The sequence below is a fragment of the Pantherophis guttatus genome, chromosome 7 (genome assembly GCF_059756535.1).
Source record: "Pantherophis guttatus breed Tessera chromosome 7, ASM5975653v1, whole genome shotgun sequence".
Taxonomy (NCBI): domain Eukaryota; kingdom Metazoa; phylum Chordata; class Lepidosauria; order Squamata; family Colubridae; genus Pantherophis; species Pantherophis guttatus.
The window spans coordinates 80106642-80130194 of NC_142069.1; the positions used below are offsets into that span (position 1 = coordinate 80106642).

Genomic DNA, 23553 nt, shown 5'->3' on the forward strand with positions numbered 1-23553 from the left:
GATTAGTTCCACTTGAATAACACCAAAGTTCCAAAACTGAAGGTAACAACAAAGAATTGAAGATTTGATGGTAATAAAAACAACAACAACTGTGCGTTTTATCTGTGATACAGTCTTGAGTGCAGAGTTTAGCAACTGCCTCATTTAACTGCCTCAACCACCGTGTTGCGGTGGTTCTCCTCCTTTCTCTCCGACCGGTCGCAGTTTGTGTTGGCAGGGAGGCAGAGGTCGACCTCGAGGCCTCTCATTTGTGGAGTGCCGCAGGGATCGGTCCTCTCGCCTCTCCTGTTCAACATTTATGTGAAGCCGCTGGGTGAGATCATCCGTGGCTTTGGGGTGAGATACCACCAGTACGCTGATGACACCCAGCTGTACATCTCCACCCCAGGCCACCCCAACGATGCCCTTGAAGTGATGTCCCAGTGCCTGGAGGCTGTACGGATCTGGATGGGGAGGAACAGGCTCAGGCTCAACCCTTCCAAGACTGAGTGGCTGTGGCTCCCGGCATCCCGATATAGTCAGTTGACTCCATCACTGACTATTGGGGGCGAGTCATTCGCCCCCACAGAGAGGGCTCGCAATCTGGGAGTCCTCCTGGATATGCAGCTGTCCTTGGAGGAACATCTGACGGCTGTAACCAGGGGGACCTTTTGTCAGGTTCGCCTGATTCGCCAGTTGCGGCCCTTTCTTGATCGGGATTCCCTGTGCACAGTCACTCACGCCCTCGTCACCTCTCGCCTTGACTATTGCAACGCTCTCTACATGGGGCTCCCCTTGAGGAGCACCCGGAGGCTCCAGCTGGTCCAGAACGCAGCAGCACGGGTAGTGACGGGAGCAGCATGGCGCTCCCATGTAACACCGCTCCTGCGCGAGCTGCACTGGCTCCCAGTTGTCTTCCGGGTGCGCTTCAAGGTGTTGGTTATCACCTTTAAAGCGCTCCATGGCATAGGGCCTAGCTATCTTCGAGACCGCCTGCTGCTACCAACGACCTCCCATCGACCCGTGCGCTCCCACAGAGAGGGCCTCCTCGGGGTGCCATCAGCCATCAATGTAGGCTGGTGACCCCCAGGGGGAGAGCCTTCTCTGTGGGGGCTCCCACCCTCTGGAATCAGCTCCCCCCAGAGATAAGGAGAATCCAAGACCTCAGTGCCTTCCGTCGCGCCCTTAAAACCCATTTATTGAAACAAGCCGGGCTGGCTTAAGATGAAATTTTTAACTGTTTTTAAATGTTTTAAACGTTTTTAATTGGTAAATGAGTTTTAATTGGGCCAAATTTATATATCTTTTAATTGTTTTTAATATTTGTTCTGCATGTTTTTTAATCTGGCTGTACACCGCCCTGAGTCCTCAGGGAGAAGGGCGGTATAGAAATCCAATATAAAATAAAAAATAAAATAAAATTTAGCAACAGTTCTAAGTTAGGATAATGATGGAAAAAATAAATTTTGTGACCAATCCTCACATTTATTACTTTCACAGGTAAGCAAAGTTAAAGGGAAATTGTAAGCACAGTTTTTGGTTCACTTAATGACCACTTTGCTTAATAACCAAGTTGATCATCCCAATTGTGGTCACTAAGCAAGGATTACCTGTGCTAGGGTTCTGTTTTCTTTCTAAATTTTGAGAGTTTGTCCTTTTTTTCTCTTGCTAAAAAATTTCATAACTTTCTACTAGAAGCAAAAATTACAATTTCTAGTACAATTGCCGTACAGGTAGGTATTACTAATGGTATGATGATGTCTACAATATAAACATCCTAACAAGAAATTACAATACTTATTCAAACAATGTTATTAGAATAAAACAAAAACTACCAGTTTTTCCAAAAACATTTGTAAGATCACTAACTTTTGCTATAATTTTACACATTTAGGGATCAAGTTTCAGATATACAGCAACACAGCTATATTCCCGAGTAAAATTTCGTAAAAGCACTTCAAATCTATTTTCTCTTGTTCCAAGTTTGAAATTTCTGCCAGATTTCAATCTCTCTGAAATCTAATGGCACATGGGTTACAAGCAGAAGAGACTAGAATTTACAAGAACTATTTTATTCATGTGTTTGAAGTGCTGATCTTCCATTCAGTAACTTGAAGAGCTTACCTCTTGTGGAGAGGAAAAAAGGATTGTTCAAATAATTTGATGCAAGGCGTTTCCGCTGAAAAAGAAACAAAAGTCCACATATTTATATGAACGACAGCTCTTGCATCTCTTTCTGAAAAATCCAAGTAGAGTTTTCTTCTAAAAGAAGTTAACCCAAAACTTAAATGCATAGTACGTTAGTATGTGTACGTTTGTGAAAAAAACATGAATGTTTGCAGTTTTATTGTATTCTTTTTAGATTTAGTCGATTAGTTTGAATCAATGTGTGAGCAATATTCCTCTGTTGTGGTTGTGCAGTGACAGTAAATGGGTCAAATTTCTTTTGGGAATGACTCATGGCCCCCCAGGGGATTTATTCTCGAGATAAGGAGATGCTGTAGGACAGGGGTGTCAAAGTGGCGGCCTGTGGGCTGGATGCGTCGGGTGCAGGCCACCCCCACTCCAGCTCCACAAAGGGAAAAACATCACAATACATCACGTGATGGTAACGTGAGGTGGCCTGAGGTGTTTGACACCTTTGCTGTAGGACCTTCAGTTGAGAATATCAATATCCACAGGATGTGTTGTGGCCCGTCAGCGGCCTGTGAAGATTGTAGCGGATTCTGACAGCGAGGAGGCTGGTGTGGTGCTGCACTAGCAGCCTGTGCAGCTGGCACTCGAGTCAGACAATGAGGAGGCTGGAGAAGATGTGGTGCCAGAGGCGGGGATTCAGCCAGGGCCTTCAGAACCTCCAGAGGCTCCTTTAAGTGAAGAGGATGAAGTGGAGGAGCCTCTTCTCAATGCACGAGCACGCAGAACTGCCAAAAGGCAGGAGTAGTTACTCAGGAGGAGGTCTCCTCAAGAGTAAGGCTTGGAGCTAATTGGCCACTCCCTTAGCCTATTTAAGGAGGAACGCCGACTGAAGCAATTTCTAGGGAACAACTTTAGTTCACTCTACTTTGCGTTTGGATTCTCTGAAAATTGCTTCTGGGCTTTCTGCCAACCTTAGTAAGATTGTGATTACTTTATCTTTGGTTTCTTGTAGGCTGTTAAGAAAGTTTATTAACAGCCTTTGTTTTGAAAAAGACTGTGTTATTTTAGTAAATTAAGTTTTGTACCAACTTTGTGGGTGCTGTGTTCTTTGGGGTCCGTAGCTGGGGCAGAACAGGATAGAAACTGGTGAAGAGACAAAATAGTCCATACACAAAAGGGGTGGGACTAGTACCATGACATTATGTTTGCCATCTTGCCCAATCTGGCACTTCCCCAGAGATACTTTGATAGAAAACGTCTCCAAATTTCATTCTCTCAAGAGTCAGGGTCCCAGATTTTGGACACATTCTTTAAGTTAGCCCTTGAGGCACCTTGGTTCAAAAAATGTTGCCCTATAAGTGGATCATTTCGCCCAGCTAAAGATCATGGCAATGATTTTGAGTAGTATATAGATTCCTGTAATTGTTTTTATCCTAATCAAGAACATTGCTTCCCTTTCAATAAAATGTTGTACTTTAAAAAAAAAAAAAAATCTTTTTTGTTCTATTAGTTGACAAATTTAGCCTGACTTTAAATTTATTCATGGCCTAATTGCTTGTGTTTTAATTGCAGGAACTGAAATGAAATCTGATGAATCTAAAACCATAAGTTTACTTTAATTGGTTTCCTGTTTTAGGAATGACCCCATTGTATAAATCTTTTAAATAATGTAGTCCTTTCATTTTCCTAATAGTGGGTACTGTCTAATTTTACCTTCATCATAAAAGGGATGATGAAATAAAAGAGCTAAAGGACGATGGAGGTGGAGTTGATATAGAAGCCCATTTTTTTCAAATGTTGAAATTTTGAAGAAATAGACTTTGAATGTATTACAGGTCTTTATGAATGTTTTTGCCCTCATTTTTGCTACTGGCATACTTCTAGATTCTTTGCTTAACCAAAGTGTTAATTCTTTTGACTTTATCAAGCCAAAATATTGTTAATCGTAGTCAGAGAGTTAATGTTTTCAATTTCAAGGTCTCCTTCAATAGTGTTTTTATAGAGAATCTTTTAATTTATTCTTGCTTTTTTTCTATTCATTTATTACTTATTTTACAAATTTTTGATGCCCATCTTATGGTCCAGAGACTCTTCCTAATCATTTCTTGACATTATTTTTCAGATGTATTTACTCAGTGTTTGTTTGGAAGAGATATAGGAACAAAAGAAGTAGAGACACTTTTACTTCTTTCATTTACTTAATTGAGGAATTAATTAATGCTTTATGTTCAGTTGAAATAATTTGCCATTTCGCACAGGTCTCTTTGAATGGGCGTTGGATCACTGATATTAACAGTCTGGTCCAGTAACTTTTTCCAATTATAGAGCAAGAACAGGGAAAAAAGCAATTTCAAATTAAGCAATTAGCTATTAAGAATTGCCTTCGAGATCAAATTGTAAGTTAAATGGCCACAAAATGCCTGGAATGTCAGTATTTCTTTATCAGTATTGCTCATAAAGAAATAAATCAAAGATACTAACTGAGTAAGTGCTAAAGAGCTGACTCGAGTTTTATTTAAAGCCACTTCTGAAAGCCAAAAGCATTTCCTCATGAGGAGTTTTGTAGATCTCTCTCCTGGGGGGTTAGTGAGGGGGACATTTATGTCCCGTTTCTTTGTTTCTTTGCCTTAAATTAGTCAAAAAGATAACAGATAGGGCCAGCTTTATTCTTCTGTTTATTCGTCTGTTTATTAAACACACATAAATTGTTGATTCAGTTTGAAAAGAACTGAAGACGTTTCTTGAATGAGAAGGGAAATGTCTTCAAGGAAAAACAGACCAGTTGACTTTTGAAAAAGCACCTTTGGGAAACCCAGTCATTGTTTTCAGACGCTTGCTCCTGGGGAAGAAAAGTATGGCAAATCTAGACAGCTTACTAAAAAGCAGGGACATCACCCTGCCAACAAAAGTGCTTATAGTCAAGGCTATGGTTTTCCCAGTTGCAATGTATGGCTGTGAAAGTTGGACCATAAGAAAGGCTGAGAGCCAAAGAATTGAGGCCTTTGAACTATGGTGCTGGAGAAGACTCTTGCGAGTCCCTTGGACTGCAAGGTGATCAAACCGGTCAGTCCTAGTGGAGATCAACCCTGACTGCTCTTTAGAAGGCCAGATCCTGAAGAGGAAACTCAACTACTTTGGCCACCTAATGAGAAGGAAGGACTCACTGGAGAAGAGCCTAATGCTGGGAAAGATTGAGGGCAAAAGAAGAACGGGACGGCAGAGAACAAGGTGGCTGGATGGAGTCATTGAAGCAGTCGGTGTGAGCTTAAATGGACTCTGGGGGATGGTAAAGGACAGAAAGGCCTGGAGGAACTTTGTCCATGGGGTCACGATAAGTCGGACATGACTTCATAACTAACAACAACAATGATACGATTTAGAAGCCAGTGATAGAATGATACACAAAGCAAAGCTTCTTAGCAAAGGAAGTTTAATAAATAAATCTAACCCTGAAAATTGTCCGCAATTTTAGACATAATACATTCAGAGAAAAAGAACAATTCAAAACAACTTTCTTCCTACTTCTTATCACTTTTCCTTTGTGTCAAATTTGCTACTACTGTACTGAGATAAGTTTCCTGAACTGGAAGTGTTTTAAGTTAAAGAACGGAATTGTTGTGGCCCAGCGAGGGCCAGCATAGCTGGCAATAGAGTTGGACAGTGAGGAGTTGGGGAGAAACTTGGACCAGTCCTGGGGGCTGGGGAAAGCTCGGGCGAGGGGTCTGCATCAGAGGCAGAAATAGGGCCAAGGCCATCTATTAGTTATGTGCAGCCTCTGGAGTCTGACATCAGCGAGGCAGAAGAACAGGGGCAGCCTGTTCCCAGTGTGCACATGCGCAGAGCTGCCAGACGGCAAGAACAATTAAGAAAACAGCGTCGACTTGGGAGTAAGGCTTGGAGATGATTGGCCCCTCCCATAAGTCATAAAAGAAGAGTGAACGGGACATGAGCTTTTGTAGGAAGCAATTAGTTCATCAGGCCGATTCAAGATTTGCAAGTGACTCTGTGCCAAGTTTGGCCTTGCCCTGCATCTGGAAATTAGCTCTCTGGCAGCGTTCCACCTGAGATAGGTGGGTGTTGCTAACCTTCCTCTGAAAGACTGTTTATCAAGCCTTGCAGACTGTAAATGAAAATAATTTACAGTCGTATAAATAAAAGAGGTTTTGTGGGACTAAATTTGTGCTGTTTAATTTCTAAGGAAGCCTAGGTCAGAACAGGAATAAGCAAATAAGTTTGTTTCCACATTTAAATATCATCAATTCTTTCTCCAACGTTGTACCAGACCTGTGAGCAGAGAATATTGAAATGATGCATTTCTAAATCTCTACTTTTTTTTGAAAAACAAAACCATCCCCGTTTCCACATACCTAAGCAAGCAGGTAAGTATCACCTATCATAAAGGTGATACCTGCACCTCTCATGAAGACCAGCTAGCGTTAAACTCAGATCTCGACCAGCAGTATAAAATCAAAACCAAAACATAAACTTGGTGATGCTTGGCCATGCTTTTGGTTCAAATTCGAAAAACAAAAGTCAAAAAACAAATTCGGACCATCAGTCAGAAATATTCAGGTCCAGTCCATAAACCAGATTTAAGATTCATTGAATTCTTTTTGGTCTGGAAAATGCCCAGTTTTACAGGAAGCTGGACCAGGGAAGAAAAAAGATCCTTCAAAGCTACAATCCTGACTAGAGTCAACATTTTGAGTCAGAAATTACCAAGGAAAATAAAACCTCCTTCAGCATGTTCAGCAGTCTCCAGTGGGATTAGAGCTCTGGGAGACGAGGGAATAGTCATCTCGCTCAAACTGTGGTTGGCACCTTTGAAAGGAGACTAAGCTCACATAATTCTTTTACTAATTACTTTAGGAAATTGCTTGTTAACTGCTTTTTAGCTATTAGGAATCTTTGGATTGACAAGTGTGAAAACACAAGGACAGTTTCCTTCAATCCTTCACGAAAATAAGCTTTTAAATACAGGTTTAAAGACTTTTTCTTATGGAATAAACATCGAAAGGATGATTAAAACTTTGTGTTTATAAAATTATAACTGGACTAAGGGTCCAGGTAAATTTGAAATAAGATTTTGGAATTAAACATAAGAATTCTTCCCATAATAATCTTCCTATGTTGGATTTACAAAAGGAGGCTTTTTTTTTTATAAAAAAAAAGCTTTGAAGTTTTTTGTCAGTAGGAAAAATGGGGAAAAAATGAAAAGAAATAAAGTTTTAGAATATTATTTTAAGGCACTAAATATCAATATTGTTAAAAGTAAAAGGATTAGGGTTAAAGCTGGTTTATTTGAACAGGTCTAAAATAATTAATGTTGTTATCTCTAACAACCCTTAATGGACTTTTGCTAATGGGGACTGAAAAGACAAGGTTCTTAAGAATTTATAAATATGAGGTGATGCTACTAAAATTGTTTATACTTGCTGTGATGAAATAGGAAATACACACATTCATTATATGTATACTATAGAATTAATCACATATCATCGTTAATATAGCCTTCTTTTCTTTTTTTCTTTTTCTTTTCTATGCCTTCTATATTTTCTTTTTAATTTTTTTTGTTTGTATCAGTTGTTTTTTTATTGTAGCGATAAACCTTGTGTCTGATTGGCCATAATACCACTGCTTCAGATTAGTTAGTATTTTTTAAAAATCCTTACTACGTTCTTATTGATTTCATTAATAATATTTATCATCTTTTTGTCATTTTTTTCAATTGGTATTAGTGTTAGTTCTTGAAGGATTAACCCGTTATATGATTTTCTTTGCATTTGTTTCCATTCTTATTGACTTCAGTAACCTTGGTGGTTAGTAAGGCTCAACAGAGACTTCATTTCCTCGGTCCACGATAGAAAGTATCCTTACATACTGTATAACAGTATGGTACGCTGGTTCAACAGCCACGGACAGGAAGGCACTATAGAGAATGATTAATTCGGCACAAAAAAACATTAGTTGCCCTCTAACACCACTGGATGTCATCGCCAGTTCTCGCTGTTTCAGCAGAGTATAGAAGATACTTAGGAACGATTCACATCCTGGTCAGTGTCTTTTCTCACTTTTATCATCGGGCAGAAGACACAGAAGTATAGCCAGACGGACAAACAGGTTTAAAAACAGCTTTTATCCATGGGCTGTCAGACTCCTAAATACAACTACAATCATTCCATGCATACATGGAAACATATGACTGGTTTCTCCCTAATTACTTGTATAAGGACCATTTTCTATATTATTCATGTTGTTTTGTATTTTGTTATGGATTGTGCCAGTAGAGGCTAAATCAATTTCGTTGTATATAGGTACAATGACAAGAAAGGCTGTTGTTGTTATTATTATTATTATATACTTTATTCATTAAACATGAAACTCAGTCAACTGAACATTCAAAAATGCATCACAAATACTATTGACTGGTGCTAATGGTTGATATGGGTTGCATTATTATTATTATTATTATTATTATTATTATTATTACCACCATTATTATTATTATTGGTTAATCTTTGGTGAGATTCACAGCCTTTGAGGCTTGTTAATAGCTCAGCAGCTCAAGTCCTAACCAAGGACCTAGGAACTGTTAAGGTATCGTTGGAGGATGTAAGCTGTTCCGAGTAAAGTGGTTTTTTGTAGAGTCAAAATGTCCAAGTCCGGTAAATTTAGAATTTCTAAATAGCGAAATAGCCTTTTGGCTATTGCTCCAAGGGCTCCAATTACAATCGGGACAAGACACGATTTCTTTTTCCACAGTCGCTCACCTTCAATTTGCAAATCCCGGTACTTTGTGATTTTTTTCTTGCTGCTTATCTTCAATCCGTGCATCACCAGGTATTGCAATGTCAATGAACCACACTTTTTTCTTTTCAACTATTGTTATGTCAGGTGTGTTGTGGACCAAGTGCCTGTCAGTCTGAATCCTGAAGTCTCACAAGATCTTGAGTTTCTCATTCTCTAAAACTTTCTCAACCTGATGTTCCCGGGGGTGGTGGTATTATTATTATTATTATTATTATTATTATTATTATTATTATTATTATTATTATTATTTACTTTATTCATTAAACATGAAACTCAATCAACTGAACATTCAAAAATGCATCACAAATACCATTGACTGGTGCTAATGGTTGATATGGGTCATCATCATTATCATTATATTATTATTATTATTATTATTATTATTATTATTATTATTATTATTGAAAGAATAATGTATTCTTTACCCTTTTTTAAAGATTATGTAATTTTATATTTTGTAAAAATCATAAAATTGAGTACAAAGCATTTAACAACCGCCTTGCTTAGCAATTGATGTGTTTCCCGAAAAATAAGACCGGGTCTTATATTAATTATTTGGATTAAATTATGATTTTATTGTACTTGTTTCTTAACTTGTGTTCGCTGCCCTGAGTCCTTCGGGAGAATGGCGGTATATAAATACATGTAATAAATAAATAAATAAATAAATAAATAAATAAATAAATAAATAAATAAATAAATAAATAAATAAATAAATAAATAAATAAATAACTTTTGCTCCAAAAGACGCATTAGGGCTTATTTTCTGGTTAGGTCTTATTTTGGGGAAAATACGGTACCAAATGCATCCATCTGGCTGACAATCTTAACTGGGGCTTATTTTGGGGGTAGGACTTATATTACGAGCATCCTGAAAAATCATACTAGGACTTATTTTCCAGTTGGGTTTTATTTTCGGGGAAACAGGGTATTTTGCTCCCAACTGTGGTCATAAATCAAGGATATTGAAAAAATAACACTCATGTGATCCCAGGTACAATCTTGACTTTCTCACCTTCCTTTGACTTATACCTTTAAACTTGCATAAGCCAGAAATCAAAGCAAAAGTGAAAATGTTTAATTATTGGGTTACCTCAGTTTCCAAGAGTCCACTGTAAACTGGATTGGCGGTACTTCTTCTTTTTCTTTCCTGACGTTTGCTCTGGATTTCTATAATCAATTTCAAAAGGGTTATTTTCCTGCACGTAAACTAAAATATTTAGATGAAACCTATTTGATCAGATGATTTTTCTTACTTAGCTGACCTTCTGATTAGACCTTATCTTCTATTACTCACATCTGGTTGACTGAATCATTCTGATTACCTTGGCCTTTGGATTTCTGAAGTCGGGACTGATCCCAGCAATGTGAAATTTATTTTCCTAGCAACACAAAAGCTTCGAAACCCACAATATTTGGGTCATACTAATCTGATATTGCAAGCCTTGCAATGTATTTTGCTCACAATCTAGGGCCAATTTCTCCAAAGGTGTGTCCATTGCAGAAAGAAGGAAGGAAATGCCATGAACAGAAAAAACTAGAACTCAATACATTTAATTCATTTCTAACCTTATTTAGAAAAAGAGGGAAAATCCAGATAGCGATCTTGAATTTTTAATCCTAATAAGCTTTTTAATTATGCATAGCAGAGTCGTTACCTTTAACATGTTTGCATAGCCTATTTCTAAAGATGCAAAAAGAAATCTGATTTCATTATAAAATGTTGGTTATTTGTGGTAATGACTTGCATAATCAGTTTACTCATCTTATAATGACTCAGTAGGGTTCATGTTTTAAGAGCTGCTAACAGGAGCTGTGCTGCATTTTTCAAGTTCTTTCCCTTGAGATCTAACTCCAATAATACAATAAAACACTTCAGATTAAGGTTTCCAACCTCCTTTTATAAAATAATCTTGTTATTATATTGAAATACATTGCTTTTAAAAACACAATAATTTTTTTTCTAGCACGATAAGCCTTCTTACCTTCCAAGTATTCAGTCGTAACCAGGCCTAACGCTACCATAAAGGCAATTTTCTAGAGAAGAAATAAAGCAATTAAAAAAGTTATTTTTGTATCTTTTGATACTTATTTCTAATAACTGAAAATAAAAGTTGAAATTGTTGTTGTGTATAAAGTGGATACTAATGGAACATGAGCTACAGATTCAATGTCTTTGCCTATGTGAGATATCACACAGAGATTTTCTATTGCCACAGAGCAGGAGTCGGCAACCTTTAATTTTAGTTCACACAAAGAACAGGGAGTTGGACTCTATGGTCCAGAATGTCCCTTCCAACTCTGTGACTACTCTTAGAATTTCTCTAATTCTCTCAAATTTGGAATTAGTGAGGAAAAAGAAAGGTTGAAAAGATTAAAGCTCCATGACATCCATGTTAGTGAGACAAAAATAGGATTCAGAAATATCCAATGTACTCCACTATGGTAAATGTAAAATGCAGCTCTAAGGGGACAATGCAAATTAAATAAGTAAACACTTATTTGTTTCTTTTTTTTTCAACCATTGTATCATGTTGCAAAGTATAGTGGATTATTTGCTCTTCTATGGTATTATTCAATTGGAGTTATGCAGAACCTACCGTATTTTATCTACTTTTTAACTTTTCTTTTAAAAGACCAGCATAAATATGGAAGGGTTTTTTGTTTCATGATGTAGTAAAAATATCAATAAATGCCTTAAGAAATCAGCAGCGTATCTGTCTTTGAATAATTTGGTAAGGGTCATATATATATATATATATATATATATATATATATATATATATATACACACACACACACACACACACACACATACATACATATATATATCTAAAAATCATGTTGTAATTATATGTTCTCATCGTTAACATGCGTTTATACTAATTATACAGTTAGGTCCAATTACACTAATTGCATAAATGCATGTTAATCAACTAAAGCTTATTCAAGGAACAAAATAAATTAACCCAAAGCTTATTTATCAATGCCAAGACAATAATATATAACCGTTTCTTTAGCACACCCATAAAAATTGAGAAGCAAGAAGCAGACCTCAACTTTATATCCCAGGTATCAACATGCGAAAACTAAAACGAGGACTCCTGCTAAATCAACAAATCCATTAACATTAGGATTAGGCTACAGCACCCCACATTAGTGTGAGGTCAGAGACTCCTTACATTTAAGATAAGCCTAGAGTGATGAAATTTGACAAAGAATACAATGTTGGAGGTCAGATAGTTTAATGTGAGTGAAGAAATGGAAGAAAGAGAGATTGGAAATACAAGGAAATTGCTTAATTATGCTGCAAATCCAGAGAATGTTTTAACCTGAGCCCTGTGTCATTAATTTAGCCTGGCTATATTTGTTTGTTTTCTTTATTGATTTTCTATCAAATACATTTCTTAGTGCTTATTGAACATTGGGTTGTCTGGGTATTTAATTTGCTTAACCATAAAAATTTACATTCTTAAACTCTACCCCTTTTTTCCAACCATTGATAAAATAGATTCCATGTTTGATAGTATTCTACATTTTCTTTCTGTTTAATTTTCAATGTCAATCTATCCAGTGGTGGGATTCAAATAATTTAACAACCAGCTGGGTAGTCGTGGCTTGATGGTCATGTGACCATATGGGTGTGGCCAACTCAACGTCACTCACGTCGATGGGTGCTTCGCCTTAGCTGTTACAATGTAATAAGGGTTAACCAGAGAGGCAGTTTCTCTAAGCAGGGCAATAAAGATTAGGCTAGAAACAACACCAGAATGTTTCCTTCCTGCCTTCCTTACAGGATTAGCCCTATAAAGTGGAAAAAAAACAAAATAAGTTTTCTTCCAACAACCGGTTCTCCGAACTGCTTAGAAAGTTAACAACCGGTTCTCCTGAATAGGTGCGAACTGGCTGAATCCCACCACTGAATCTATCCATTTCTGCACAATCTAGTATCTTCCTGATTCTCTCTTCATCTCACGGTATATCTTCATTTTTCCAGTACTGTGTGAATATAATCCTCGCTGCTGTTAAGACATGGCTATATTTGTTTAGTCTTATATAGTATGACTCAATACTGGGCAATCAACACAGATAGTCCGCAACTTATGACTGGTTATAAACAAAGTTACAACGGGACCACACAAAAGCTATTTACGACCCATTTTTGAAATTATGACACCTACACCCCCTGCAGTCACATGATCCTATTTTGGGCATTTGGCAACTGGCTCACGTTTGTAGTATCCCACAGTCATGTAGCCATGATTTATGAATTTTTTGCCAGTTTCCAGCATTTACTGCATTTATAACTGTTTGCAGCATTCCATATTCACAAGTCCACAATTTACAACTTTTGTGCTAGAAACCGGGGCTTACTTCCAGTTTCCACAAAAAATGCCCATTGCAGGCAACGGGTTTGCTTAATGACCATAGCATTCACTTAACCACCACTGCAAAAAATGTCATAAAATCAGGCACAACTGCGCGACGATCCACATTACAAGTGGCACAATTTGCAACCATAATTCTGGGTTCAATTATGTTTATATGTTAAGGACAATCTGTATATGGATGTGAACAGAGTACAGGCAGGAGACTTCGGTACCTCCAGGAGGATATTAAATGAAGTCAATTAACATGGGTCTTGGCCATGGGGTAGGATTTTCCTGTTTGTTGTAAATAAGCTCTTCCCAAGTCAGCGTTTCTAGCTCAGGGCTGTCAAACTCCTGGCCCGCGGGCCGGATGCCCAGTTTAGCAAAGGGGGGGAAAGTCCCGATACGTCATGTGACGATGTGAGTTTGACACCCCTGATCTAGCTAGTTGGCCTAGCAACACTTTATTTGAGATACCACACTTGCTTAAGATTCATTCTTTCTTTCTTTCTTTCTTTCTTTCTTTCTTTCTTTCTTTCTTTCTTTCTTTCTTTCTTTCTTGCTGTTTTTCTTTTTTTCTTTCTTTCTTTCTTTCTTTTTCTTTCTCTTTCTTTTGTTCTTTCTTTCCTTCTTTCTCTCTCTCTCTCTCCCTCCCTTCCCCCCCTCTCTCTCCCTATTACCCATAGCAATTATATTATATGGCTTTTCTCTGTGTTCTTTTGAGGTTTCTACTGTCAAAATTAATTGTGGAAACCTGATTTAGCTAGAGCAGACTCCTTGAAAAATTGGTTCAATTCCTTATACCTTACAGGGGCTTGTTTTTATGGCTATGAAAAATCTGGAAAATTATTAAAATTACAAAATCAGCAAACTCATCATATAACAAGAGCATGTAAAGTATTGAAAATCGGTTTAGCTATTACAATAGAAATCATTTCAAATCTGTCTATTTCCATAATATGTATACATGTTGTATTTATGGCACAGCATACATATTGTATTGTTTCAAATTATGCATTTGAAGTGACCCCAATAACAAAATAATTAATAGCAGTAATAGTAATGGGTGCATAGGTTACTAATGGTAATAGGTTAGTATCAGTGTGTTGGCTCAAAGAGTATAATTTGTAAGAGGGGAGATCCTTCATTAAAATCTGACTTCTGCTATAAACCTACCAGGGAACCTGATAAATTACAGTTTCTGAATCTTCTCTTCTGTAATACACAGATAACACTAACCTTTCTCTCGATACCACTCTAAGAAATCCTGGGTAAAAATAAATGAATTTCCACAAAGTTCAGTGTGAATGTTAAGTGGCATTATTAATAAAATAATGCCAAAAACTGTGTAATGCTTCGTGCACTGTACATCTTTTTTAATTCTCAAATAGGAAATAAAGTGAAGCTGTTGATTTGATAGATGGATAGATGAATAGACGGACAGATATAGATTATTGATTGATTAGTCTTACAATCATATCAAAAATTAAAAACAAAGGTTAAAATACAAGGCCTGTTTCCAAGATAAAATAGGTAAAGGAAAATGCAATAATAAAATACACATGTGCTTAACACAAATAGTCAATATTCAGATAAATATATCACTTTTATTTGATAGCCCATTCAATATAATGGATTCTTAGCCAAACTGCCTTGTCTTTAAATTTAGCAGTTCTGCTAAATTTGTATACATTAGAGTCCTGTAGAAAACAGGAGAGTTGCAGTTCACTTTTTCAGTGGGCTATTCTTTCAAGTAGAGACTTTAGATATCTAAACAACCAGTCATGATATTTTAACAAAAGGGTCTGTGAAGGTTCCAACAGATACTCATATTTGGCCATGAAATCCAATAACTCAAATCCTATTCTAGAATAGGTAAAGGTAAAGGTTCCCCTCGCACATATGTGCTAGTCGTTCCTGACTCTAGGGGGGCAGTGCTCATCTCTGTTTCAAAGCCGAAGAGCCAGCGGTGTCCGAAGACGTCTCTGTGGTCATTTGGCCAGCATGGCTAAATGTCAAAGGTGCACGGAACGCTATTACCTTTCCACCAAAGGTGGTCCCTATTTTTCTACTTGCATTTTTTACGTGCTTTCGAACTGCTAGGAAGCTGGGACAAGTAACGGTAGCTCACCCCATTACGCAGCACTAGGGATTCGAACCACTGAACTGCCAACCTTTCCATCGACAAGCACACCGTCTTAACCACTGAGCCATCGCATCCCTCTTATTCTAGAATAGGCCTTTCTTAAGAATGGTATCAAACTCACCAAGGTATTTCTCCATTTGGAAAGTGGTCGTGTTCTTAGACAACCAGTTTAAAGATCTATTTTGCCGATAACTTCATATCTATTTGAACGCTGGTATCTAGGACTTTCTGTTTAAACATTTCCTTTGCCTAGAAATGGCTGGGCATGGAATGGATGCCTGTTTTTGTTCTGATCATGGGACTGATGAGTTCTTGTCAGCTCCCAGGATCATTCTTAAAAAACGGGTTTGAACTTGGTCACGGGAAGTAGAACAGATTTAATAGAATAGAAGCAAAGCTAAAAATATTCTACGTGGAAAAATCTTACAGTGAAAAAAAAAATGCCTAAGCCAAATACTTTTTCAAAAGCAGCGATTAAACTCAAGCAGCTATGTTGTGCCAAAGAGGAGGTCTACAGGAAAGAATATAGGATTTTGTATAATCAAGATCAGAATGTATTAATAAGGGAGATCGGGGTAGCAGAGAGAAGCTACTTCGAAAAGCTGAAAAACCAGTTCTCAGCTAATGACAGGGTGAATTTGATTTAAATCGTGTTGATTTAAATCATGATTGAAATCACTAGTAAAAAGGCTTGATTTAAATCAACTCGATTTAAATCATAATTTTTAAAGAGCAGCTGTCATCTCTGTCCTGCAGCAGCTCCTCCTCTGACCCACTGTTGACTCACCGACAGTCCCAATGTTGCAGAATACGCAGCCTCATGTTACATAACTAAGCTCCATTTCATGCTGAATAAACTAAATGATTAACGTATCTTAAGTAGAAAACTATCTTTAGATATATTTTTTACTCCAAAAGCATTTTATTAAAATAAATTTGATTTAAAAAATCCGATTAAATTTTTTAAAAATCTTATTTTTTATTATTATTATTATTTAAAAATCATCAATTTTTATCCACCCTGGCTAATGAACTAGCAAAGGTGTGGAGAAGCCTGAAGAATATCATTGGCTGCAACAGACCTCCCTCCCTTACTGAAGAGAATCAGCAACTGGTAGATGACCTGAATATGTTCTACTGTAGGTTTGAGAGGAGAACACTGCAATTCATCGCTATCTTCCCCACCTCACATGGACCAGCAGTAGCCAAATCTCCTACACCTATCTCCAACTCTCCAGGCCCCCAGCTCTGGTGATCTTAGAATAAAGTGTGTGAGGTCTATTTCATAGACAAAAGATCACAGAAGCACCAGGCCCAGACAGAGTAACTCCTGCCTGCTTAAAAGCCTGTGTTGACCATCTTCACCCACATTTTAAATAAATCATTTGAGACGTATTATGTCACTTCTTGCTCCAAATGCTCTACTATCATCCCAGTTCCCAAGAAACCCTCCATCAAGGAGCTGCATGACTACAGACCAGTTGCTCTGACATCCGTAGTTATAAAAACTGTCAAAAGGGTAGTGCTGTCCCACCAGAAAATCATCATGGATCTGCTATTAGACCCCTAGACTAATCTATTTGCCTACCAAGCAAATAGATTGGCAGATGACGCTGCCAATATGGCATTACACTATATCAATGGCAACCACCTTGCCTTCCATAGAAGACCTGTATATTACGCAACTCAGAAGGAAGGTTGAGAAAATATCTACAGACCAGTCACATCCTGGACATAAACTGTTTCAACTCCTACCCTCAGGACAATGTTATAGGGCACTGCATGCCAAAACAGCTAGACACAGGGACAGTTTTTTTCCTCATGCCATTACGCTGCTGAACACCTAATTCTCACAGTACTGTCTTATGACTGCGTATATTTGCCAATGTTGTATGACGGTAGCAGTATTATTATCCTTCCCATCTTCTTTAATACCCCATCCTATTGGTATCATCATTATGATTATTATTATTCTGTTGCTTTGTATGTACACTGAGAGCTTTTGCTCTCACACAAATTCCTTGTGTGTCAAATCACACTTGACCAAATAAACTATTCTATTCTATTCTATTCTATTCTATGCTATGCTATGCTATGCTATGCCATGCCATGCCATGCCATGCCATGCCATGCCATGCCATGCCATGCCATGCCATGCCAGAGTAATGATGGCAGAGGGGGGGAAATTTGTGCTATTTCCTATACTTTTTTAGAATTTTTAGAATTAGTATCATTTTACAATTCACATGTAACCCATCTTTATAAAAAAATGAATATTTCTAAGAACTATGGGTATAATTTTAAGATTATCTCTCAAATATTGTCACTCAAGGAATTTCGTCTTGAGACACTTGGCGGGTGTGTAGCCTTTGAAAGTGAATGAATGAACAACTGTGTCTCTTAGTTAGATGAATTTTAGATAATGCCCTGGTTAAAATGCAGCTCTGTGGAACATCTTGAAAAATCACCTACGTAGCTCAACCCAGCATGTTATAGTCTAATTTTAAAACCAAATATAAGTTCCATTCAGCTATATTAGGAATGTAAACATTAGCTTTGCACACGGAATAAAAAAGGCATTTATTCAAAATTAAGTTCTGCTATCCTCAGACCTCTGATCAAAATTATTCTAGCAGATATGAGGAAAGTAGTTTATATAGAAGTTTAATTCTTAAAACAACCTTCCTTTATATTATCCATTTCAATTTTGTGCAGAATACAAGCAAACATCAATTTTCAACAGATTCTACCTGAAAAAATGGGAAAGGAGCTGTGTTATTTATCACAGCGCTACGTTTTCACAATAACCATTCTGTGTAGAGCCGAAGCAAGCGGATATTGGCCTATTTAACTTGTTATGGTGTGAATGCTTCCTGATGAATTCTTCCTGGCACAATTATTTATTGGACTTTGGAGAAGCAAGAACAAATTGACACCCTCGTTGTTTCATTAAGAGACTAGCATAGTACAGGAACAACGTAAACTGGATGGAAGGTTGAAAGGAGAAGAGTTTTTCTCAGAAGATGAAAAAAAAGGTGGGGAAAATAGTGGAGAACATTAAAAAAAAGTAATATCCAACTTTATGGCTAGACAAGAGGCAGACTACATTTGCCTTGATTATATTTTGTGGTTATATTCTCCAGCAAACTGTCATTAGCAAAAGTTGTAAATAAAACAGAACCATCTGATTATATCTATTTCAATCTTTGATCTATTTTATATTTGGATTATTAAGAGCCTTTATGTGAAAATAATAATAACTTTATTGTCATTGTACGTGTATGCACAGTATACCCGTACAACAAAATTCACTTAACACCCAAAGACCAGGTCCAACACACATAACAATCCCCAAACACACTCCCACCCACCACAAATTCCCCACCTCTGAACTACCCAAACATCCACACAACAGACCAAGTAATGCTGTCCAACAGCTCACTGATGGTGGCCCTTTAGTTCATTGTTGAGTGCAATTATAGCTCTGGGATAAAAACTATTTAGGAAACGTGTGGTCCGAGTTTTAATTGTTCTGTATCTTCTTCCAGAAGGCAACAGTCCAAATAGAATGTAAGCAGGATGGGAAGACTCTCTGAGAAAGTTATGCAACTTCCTCAAACAGCGAGATTCGAAGATGTTGTCCAGGGCTGGTAGCGGGAACCCGATGATATTCTGGGCAGTTTTAATGTTCTCTGTAGAGCATTTTTGTCCGCTACAGAGCTGCTCCCATACCATGCAAGAATGCCGTATGTCAGGACACTCTCAATGGTGCTGCGATAGTAGGACAGAAGTAGATGCTGAGATAGATTTATCTTCCTGAGCATTCTCAGGAAGTACAGCCTCTTCTGTGCCTTCTTCGCAAGCATGTTAACATTCATAGTCCATGAGAAGTCCTTCGAGATATAAATGCCCAGAAATTTAAAACTACCAACCCTCTCCACCTCCTCACCATTTATGTACAACGGTAAATGTACATCTCTCTTCCTCCTGAAGTTCTTTATAAGTTCTTTAGTTTTTTTGGTGTTAAGTGTAAGATTATTTTCTTTATACCACAATGTCAGCCCTTGTACTTCCTTTCTATAAGCAGACTCATTGTTCTTATTAATGAGCCCCACCACTGTTGTGTCATCTGCAAATTTAATAATTGCGTTGGTGTTATAATAATAAATAAAATAACTGAAATGGAAATGGGCTGGTCACACAGCAAAAAGGATTAACGGCAGGTGAACCAAGGCAGTGGTAGAATGGATCCCACTTGATCAAAAGCATCCACGAAGGAGACTTAAAACAAGATGGATCAACGACATCAGGAAGTATTGTGGGCCCAATTGGCAAAAGCAAGCTCAGGACCATATAGGTTGGAAACATGCAGAAGAGGCCTTCATCCTGCAGTGGATAAGACAATGGCTGAAATGATGATGATAAAGATAGATGATGATGATGATGATGATGATGATGATGATGATGATGATGATACACACAACAAGCATATATTATGTTTTTCAAAATAATAAAGTGGTCTTTTTACCTCTGGATTTTCATCTTTTTTCTTTTTGGTAGCAGGTCCCTGAGTTGACTCTTCAGCAGGTTTCTTTATCTCCACTTTATTTTCTGTCTGAGTTTGAACTTTAGGTTGAATGATGATGACCTGAAAAATCAAGAGACAGGTGAAAATAAGACGTGAACATAATCATTATGCGCATAGCTAAAGGAAAGGAAGGTATTTCCCAATGTTGACAATTTCCAGATGTGAAACCTTCAACTCACAGAATTCCCTAGCCAGAATTAAAGTTATTAATTCTTGGCTAGGGGAACTGCAAAGCCTTTAAGCCGAGGCCTACTCTGTCAATACAACATGTAAAAACTCGTAAGTTGTAATAAGATTTGAATGTCAGGTCAGCATCCTATAAAAGTATCCCTTGAGTTGAGCTGACAATTTCATTTATGTAGGCTTTGTTTGCTTTTTGACAACAACAGGAAAGTGGCTTCCCACTGACTTCTCTGAAGTTATTTTTGGGCTTTCCAATCTAGCCTGCAATCCTGGGATTGCCCGATTATCGCCTAAGTATTGCCAAGGCTTGAATTGTTGAGCTTTTCAAGGTCAGAGATGGGCTACAGCAGGGGTCCTCAAACTTTTTAAACAAGGGGCCAATTCACGGTACCTCAGACTGTTGGGGGGCCTGGACCTGCTGTGTGGTCATGTGACTGGGTGGGTGTGGCTAGGTGGTCATGTGACTAGGTGGGTGTGGACAATTTAGCAGTCCATTAAACAATACACACAAATTAAACTTCAATTTGTTATGCTCCTGGGGATGGAAAGGAGGTTAGTGAAGGGATGTAGCTGCCCGGAGGGGGGGTGGGGGTGGGACTTATGTTTGTGTGTGTGTGTGTGTGTGTGTGTGTGTGTCTCCCTCCCTCTCTCTCTGGAGGCTAAAAACGGCCCTGTTTTTGGCCTCCCAGGGGCTGTACGCATCTTGTTTTTGGCCTCCTCAGCAGGGGTGAAATCCAGCAGGTTCTGACAGGTTCTGGAGAACCGGTAGCGGAAATTTTGAGTAGTTCGGAGAACTGGCAAATACCATCTCTGCCTGGCCCCAGAGTGGGGTGGGAGTGGAGATTTTGCAATATCCTTCCCCCAGCAGTGGGGAGGGAATGGAGATTTTGCAGTATCCTTCCCCTGCCACACCACTAAGCCCCACCACGCCCACCAAGCCACACCCACATAACCACATAGTAAAAAAATGTGGATTTCATAGTAAAAAAATGTGGATTTCACCACTGCTCCTCAGCCTCCAGGTGGTGCCTGCCTTCTCGCCCGCCCCATCCGCCACCCCCAAATTGCCTCCCTAAAGGGGGCAGGTGGCTAAGCAAGGGCCATGCCCAGCGAGGGGGAGGGAGAAGAGACGGCAAGGGGAGCCACGTTTCGCTTCACGTGTCTCGTTTCTCCCCCGCCCCACCTGCCACCCCTCTCAATAAAGAGACGACGTGGAAGGGAAGCAGCCAGGCTGCTGTTGCCATTGGGGTGGGACGTGTTGGGCCACTCGGCCAGTGTGAAGAACAGGAAGGGGAGGGCATGTCCCTCCCTTCCCCCCCTCCAGCTTCACCTCCTCAATTCATTTTGGTTGCGCGGCAAACATCCAGAGGAAATGGCGGGACCGGCTGCGCACGCATGTAAATAGTTGGTGGGGGGGGAGGCTTATTTTGTGGGGGTGGCTTATATTATCGCATGCACTGAAAAGCCTGATTGGGCTTATTATCTGGACATGTCTTATTTTCAGGGAAACACGGTATCAGGAATCAATAAAGGACTAGATGAGAGTGAACTACAAAAGAAATTGAGGAAAGAGCTGCTCTAAAAGCATCTAAGAGATGAACTAAGAGACCATCCAAGGAGCCCTGGATATGATGGAGATATCTCTTCTGTTGGGCGTCACATTCCCCATTGAAAATAATAATAATAATAATAATAATAATAATAATAATAATAATAATAATAATAATAATAATTTTTATTTCTATACCGCCCTTCTCCCGGAGGACTCAGGGCGGTGTACAGCCTATTAAAAGCACAAAGACAAACATCAATTAAAAATAATTAAAATTATTAAATAGTTTCGGCTCAAATTTAAAACCCCCAAAATTTAAAACACCTAATTTAAAATCATTATTTATTATTTATTTATTTTATTTATTTTTATTTTTTGATTTATATGCCGCCCTTCTCCGGAGACTCAGGGCGGCTTACAATGTGTTAAGCAATAGCCTTCATCCTTTTGTATATTTATACAGTCAGCTTATTGCCCCCACAACTGGGTCCTCAATTTACCTACCTTAGAAAGGACGGAAGGCTGAGTCAACCTTGAGCCTTGGCGAGATTCGAACCTGCAGTAATTGCAGGCATCTGGTCTTAATAACCAGCTTAATAACAGGGTGCCTTAAACCACTGCACTACCAAGGGTCTTACATTGATAGCCCGGCCTGGTGGAACAGCAGGGTCTTGAGGACACAGCGAAATACACGGAGGTATTGACATTCCCTTTGGATTCTTAACAGTTACATCAGCTCTGTTCTTTGCATCTGTTTCCTGTTAATTTTAAGGGCCAATTTTGCTTTGATAGCATCTTGATCTGATTATCATTATGGCCTCTTAACTGGTTTGCAATGAAAGATGTTTCTGGACGCTCGGCCCCCATCTGAATACCACACCTGAAAGGCAATAATGAGTATGCCAATTCTGCGAAAGCTCTCTTGCTTAGCTTGCAAGCCAGTTTACCCTTAACTTCTCATGCGGTCCCGGTTCTGGGATATATGAATGAATCCCTTCACGGCTGCCAAGTGAGGTCAAGTGATAAGATTTGGTTATGAATCCCATTTACCGAGGCATACAAGATTCTCACTTTATTCATCAGGGCAATCACCGTACTAAGGAGAAAACTCAGATTGGACGCCCTGATATTGTCTTAACTTTGTAAGCCATTTGCAATGTCTGCAGTTCCCTAATGAAACCTACCTTGCTGTCAGCACTGATGAGAAGTGGTTGCACTTTAATGCTGTCATTAACCACCGAGACAGCAGCGCTGGTGTTGATGGGCATTGCATTATTGGGAGATGTTGAGATAATGGCATATGCTACCCCAGCACTATTCAGGGATGAGGAGATGGCTGCCGTCTCTGTGACACTTTGTGATTGGTTGCTGGACGTCTGTACATGGCTAACAGTATTATTGGCAGTGGGGAGGGCAGGAGTTGGGTTCTTGATGCTGACCACTGTTGCCTTCTGAAATGTTGGAGGTTGCTTGGAAGGTTGATCTCTGCATGGAGAAATTGGGAGGCTGTCTGGGATCAGAGTCTTTGGCCTAACCTGCAGGAAAGAAGGAGGGGAAAAAAAAAACTCTTTTCTACATAACTCCGGAGGAAACCATTTCAATCATCCTCTTTTAACGACTCCATAATCCCTTGCGGGGTGGAGTCTGGGCAACTGAATGGAGCTGAGTGTTTATTGGCCGGATGCCCTTCCTGTTGCCAATGCAGAGGTTTTTTTTTTCAGCAGATATATTCTCAGTGTAGTCCAGACAGAGAAATATCAGCCTCTACCTAGGATCGAACTCACAGCCT

The 23553-nt window shown here is 38.7% G+C and overlaps 1 protein-coding gene across 5 annotated transcripts in view; it reads right to left on the reverse strand.

Moving 5' to 3' along the window:
* PHF21B (PHD finger protein 21B) overlaps positions 1-23553 on the reverse strand; it is a 193280-nt gene that overhangs the window by 13546 nt on the left and 156181 nt on the right. For all 5 annotated transcript variants that reach the window (XM_034440342.3, XM_060684143.2, XM_034440343.3 and 2 more), the window contains 5 exons: positions 22949-23299; positions 19970-20089; positions 10911-10962; positions 10019-10095; positions 2104-2158 (listed from right to left, as the gene is read on the reverse strand). In XM_034440342.3, coding sequence (XP_034296233.2) covers positions 2104-2158; positions 10019-10095; positions 10911-10962; positions 19970-20089; positions 22949-23299 — 655 coding nt within the window. The remainder of the gene's footprint in view (positions 1-2103; positions 2159-10018; positions 10096-10910; positions 10963-19969; positions 20090-22948; positions 23300-23553) is intronic.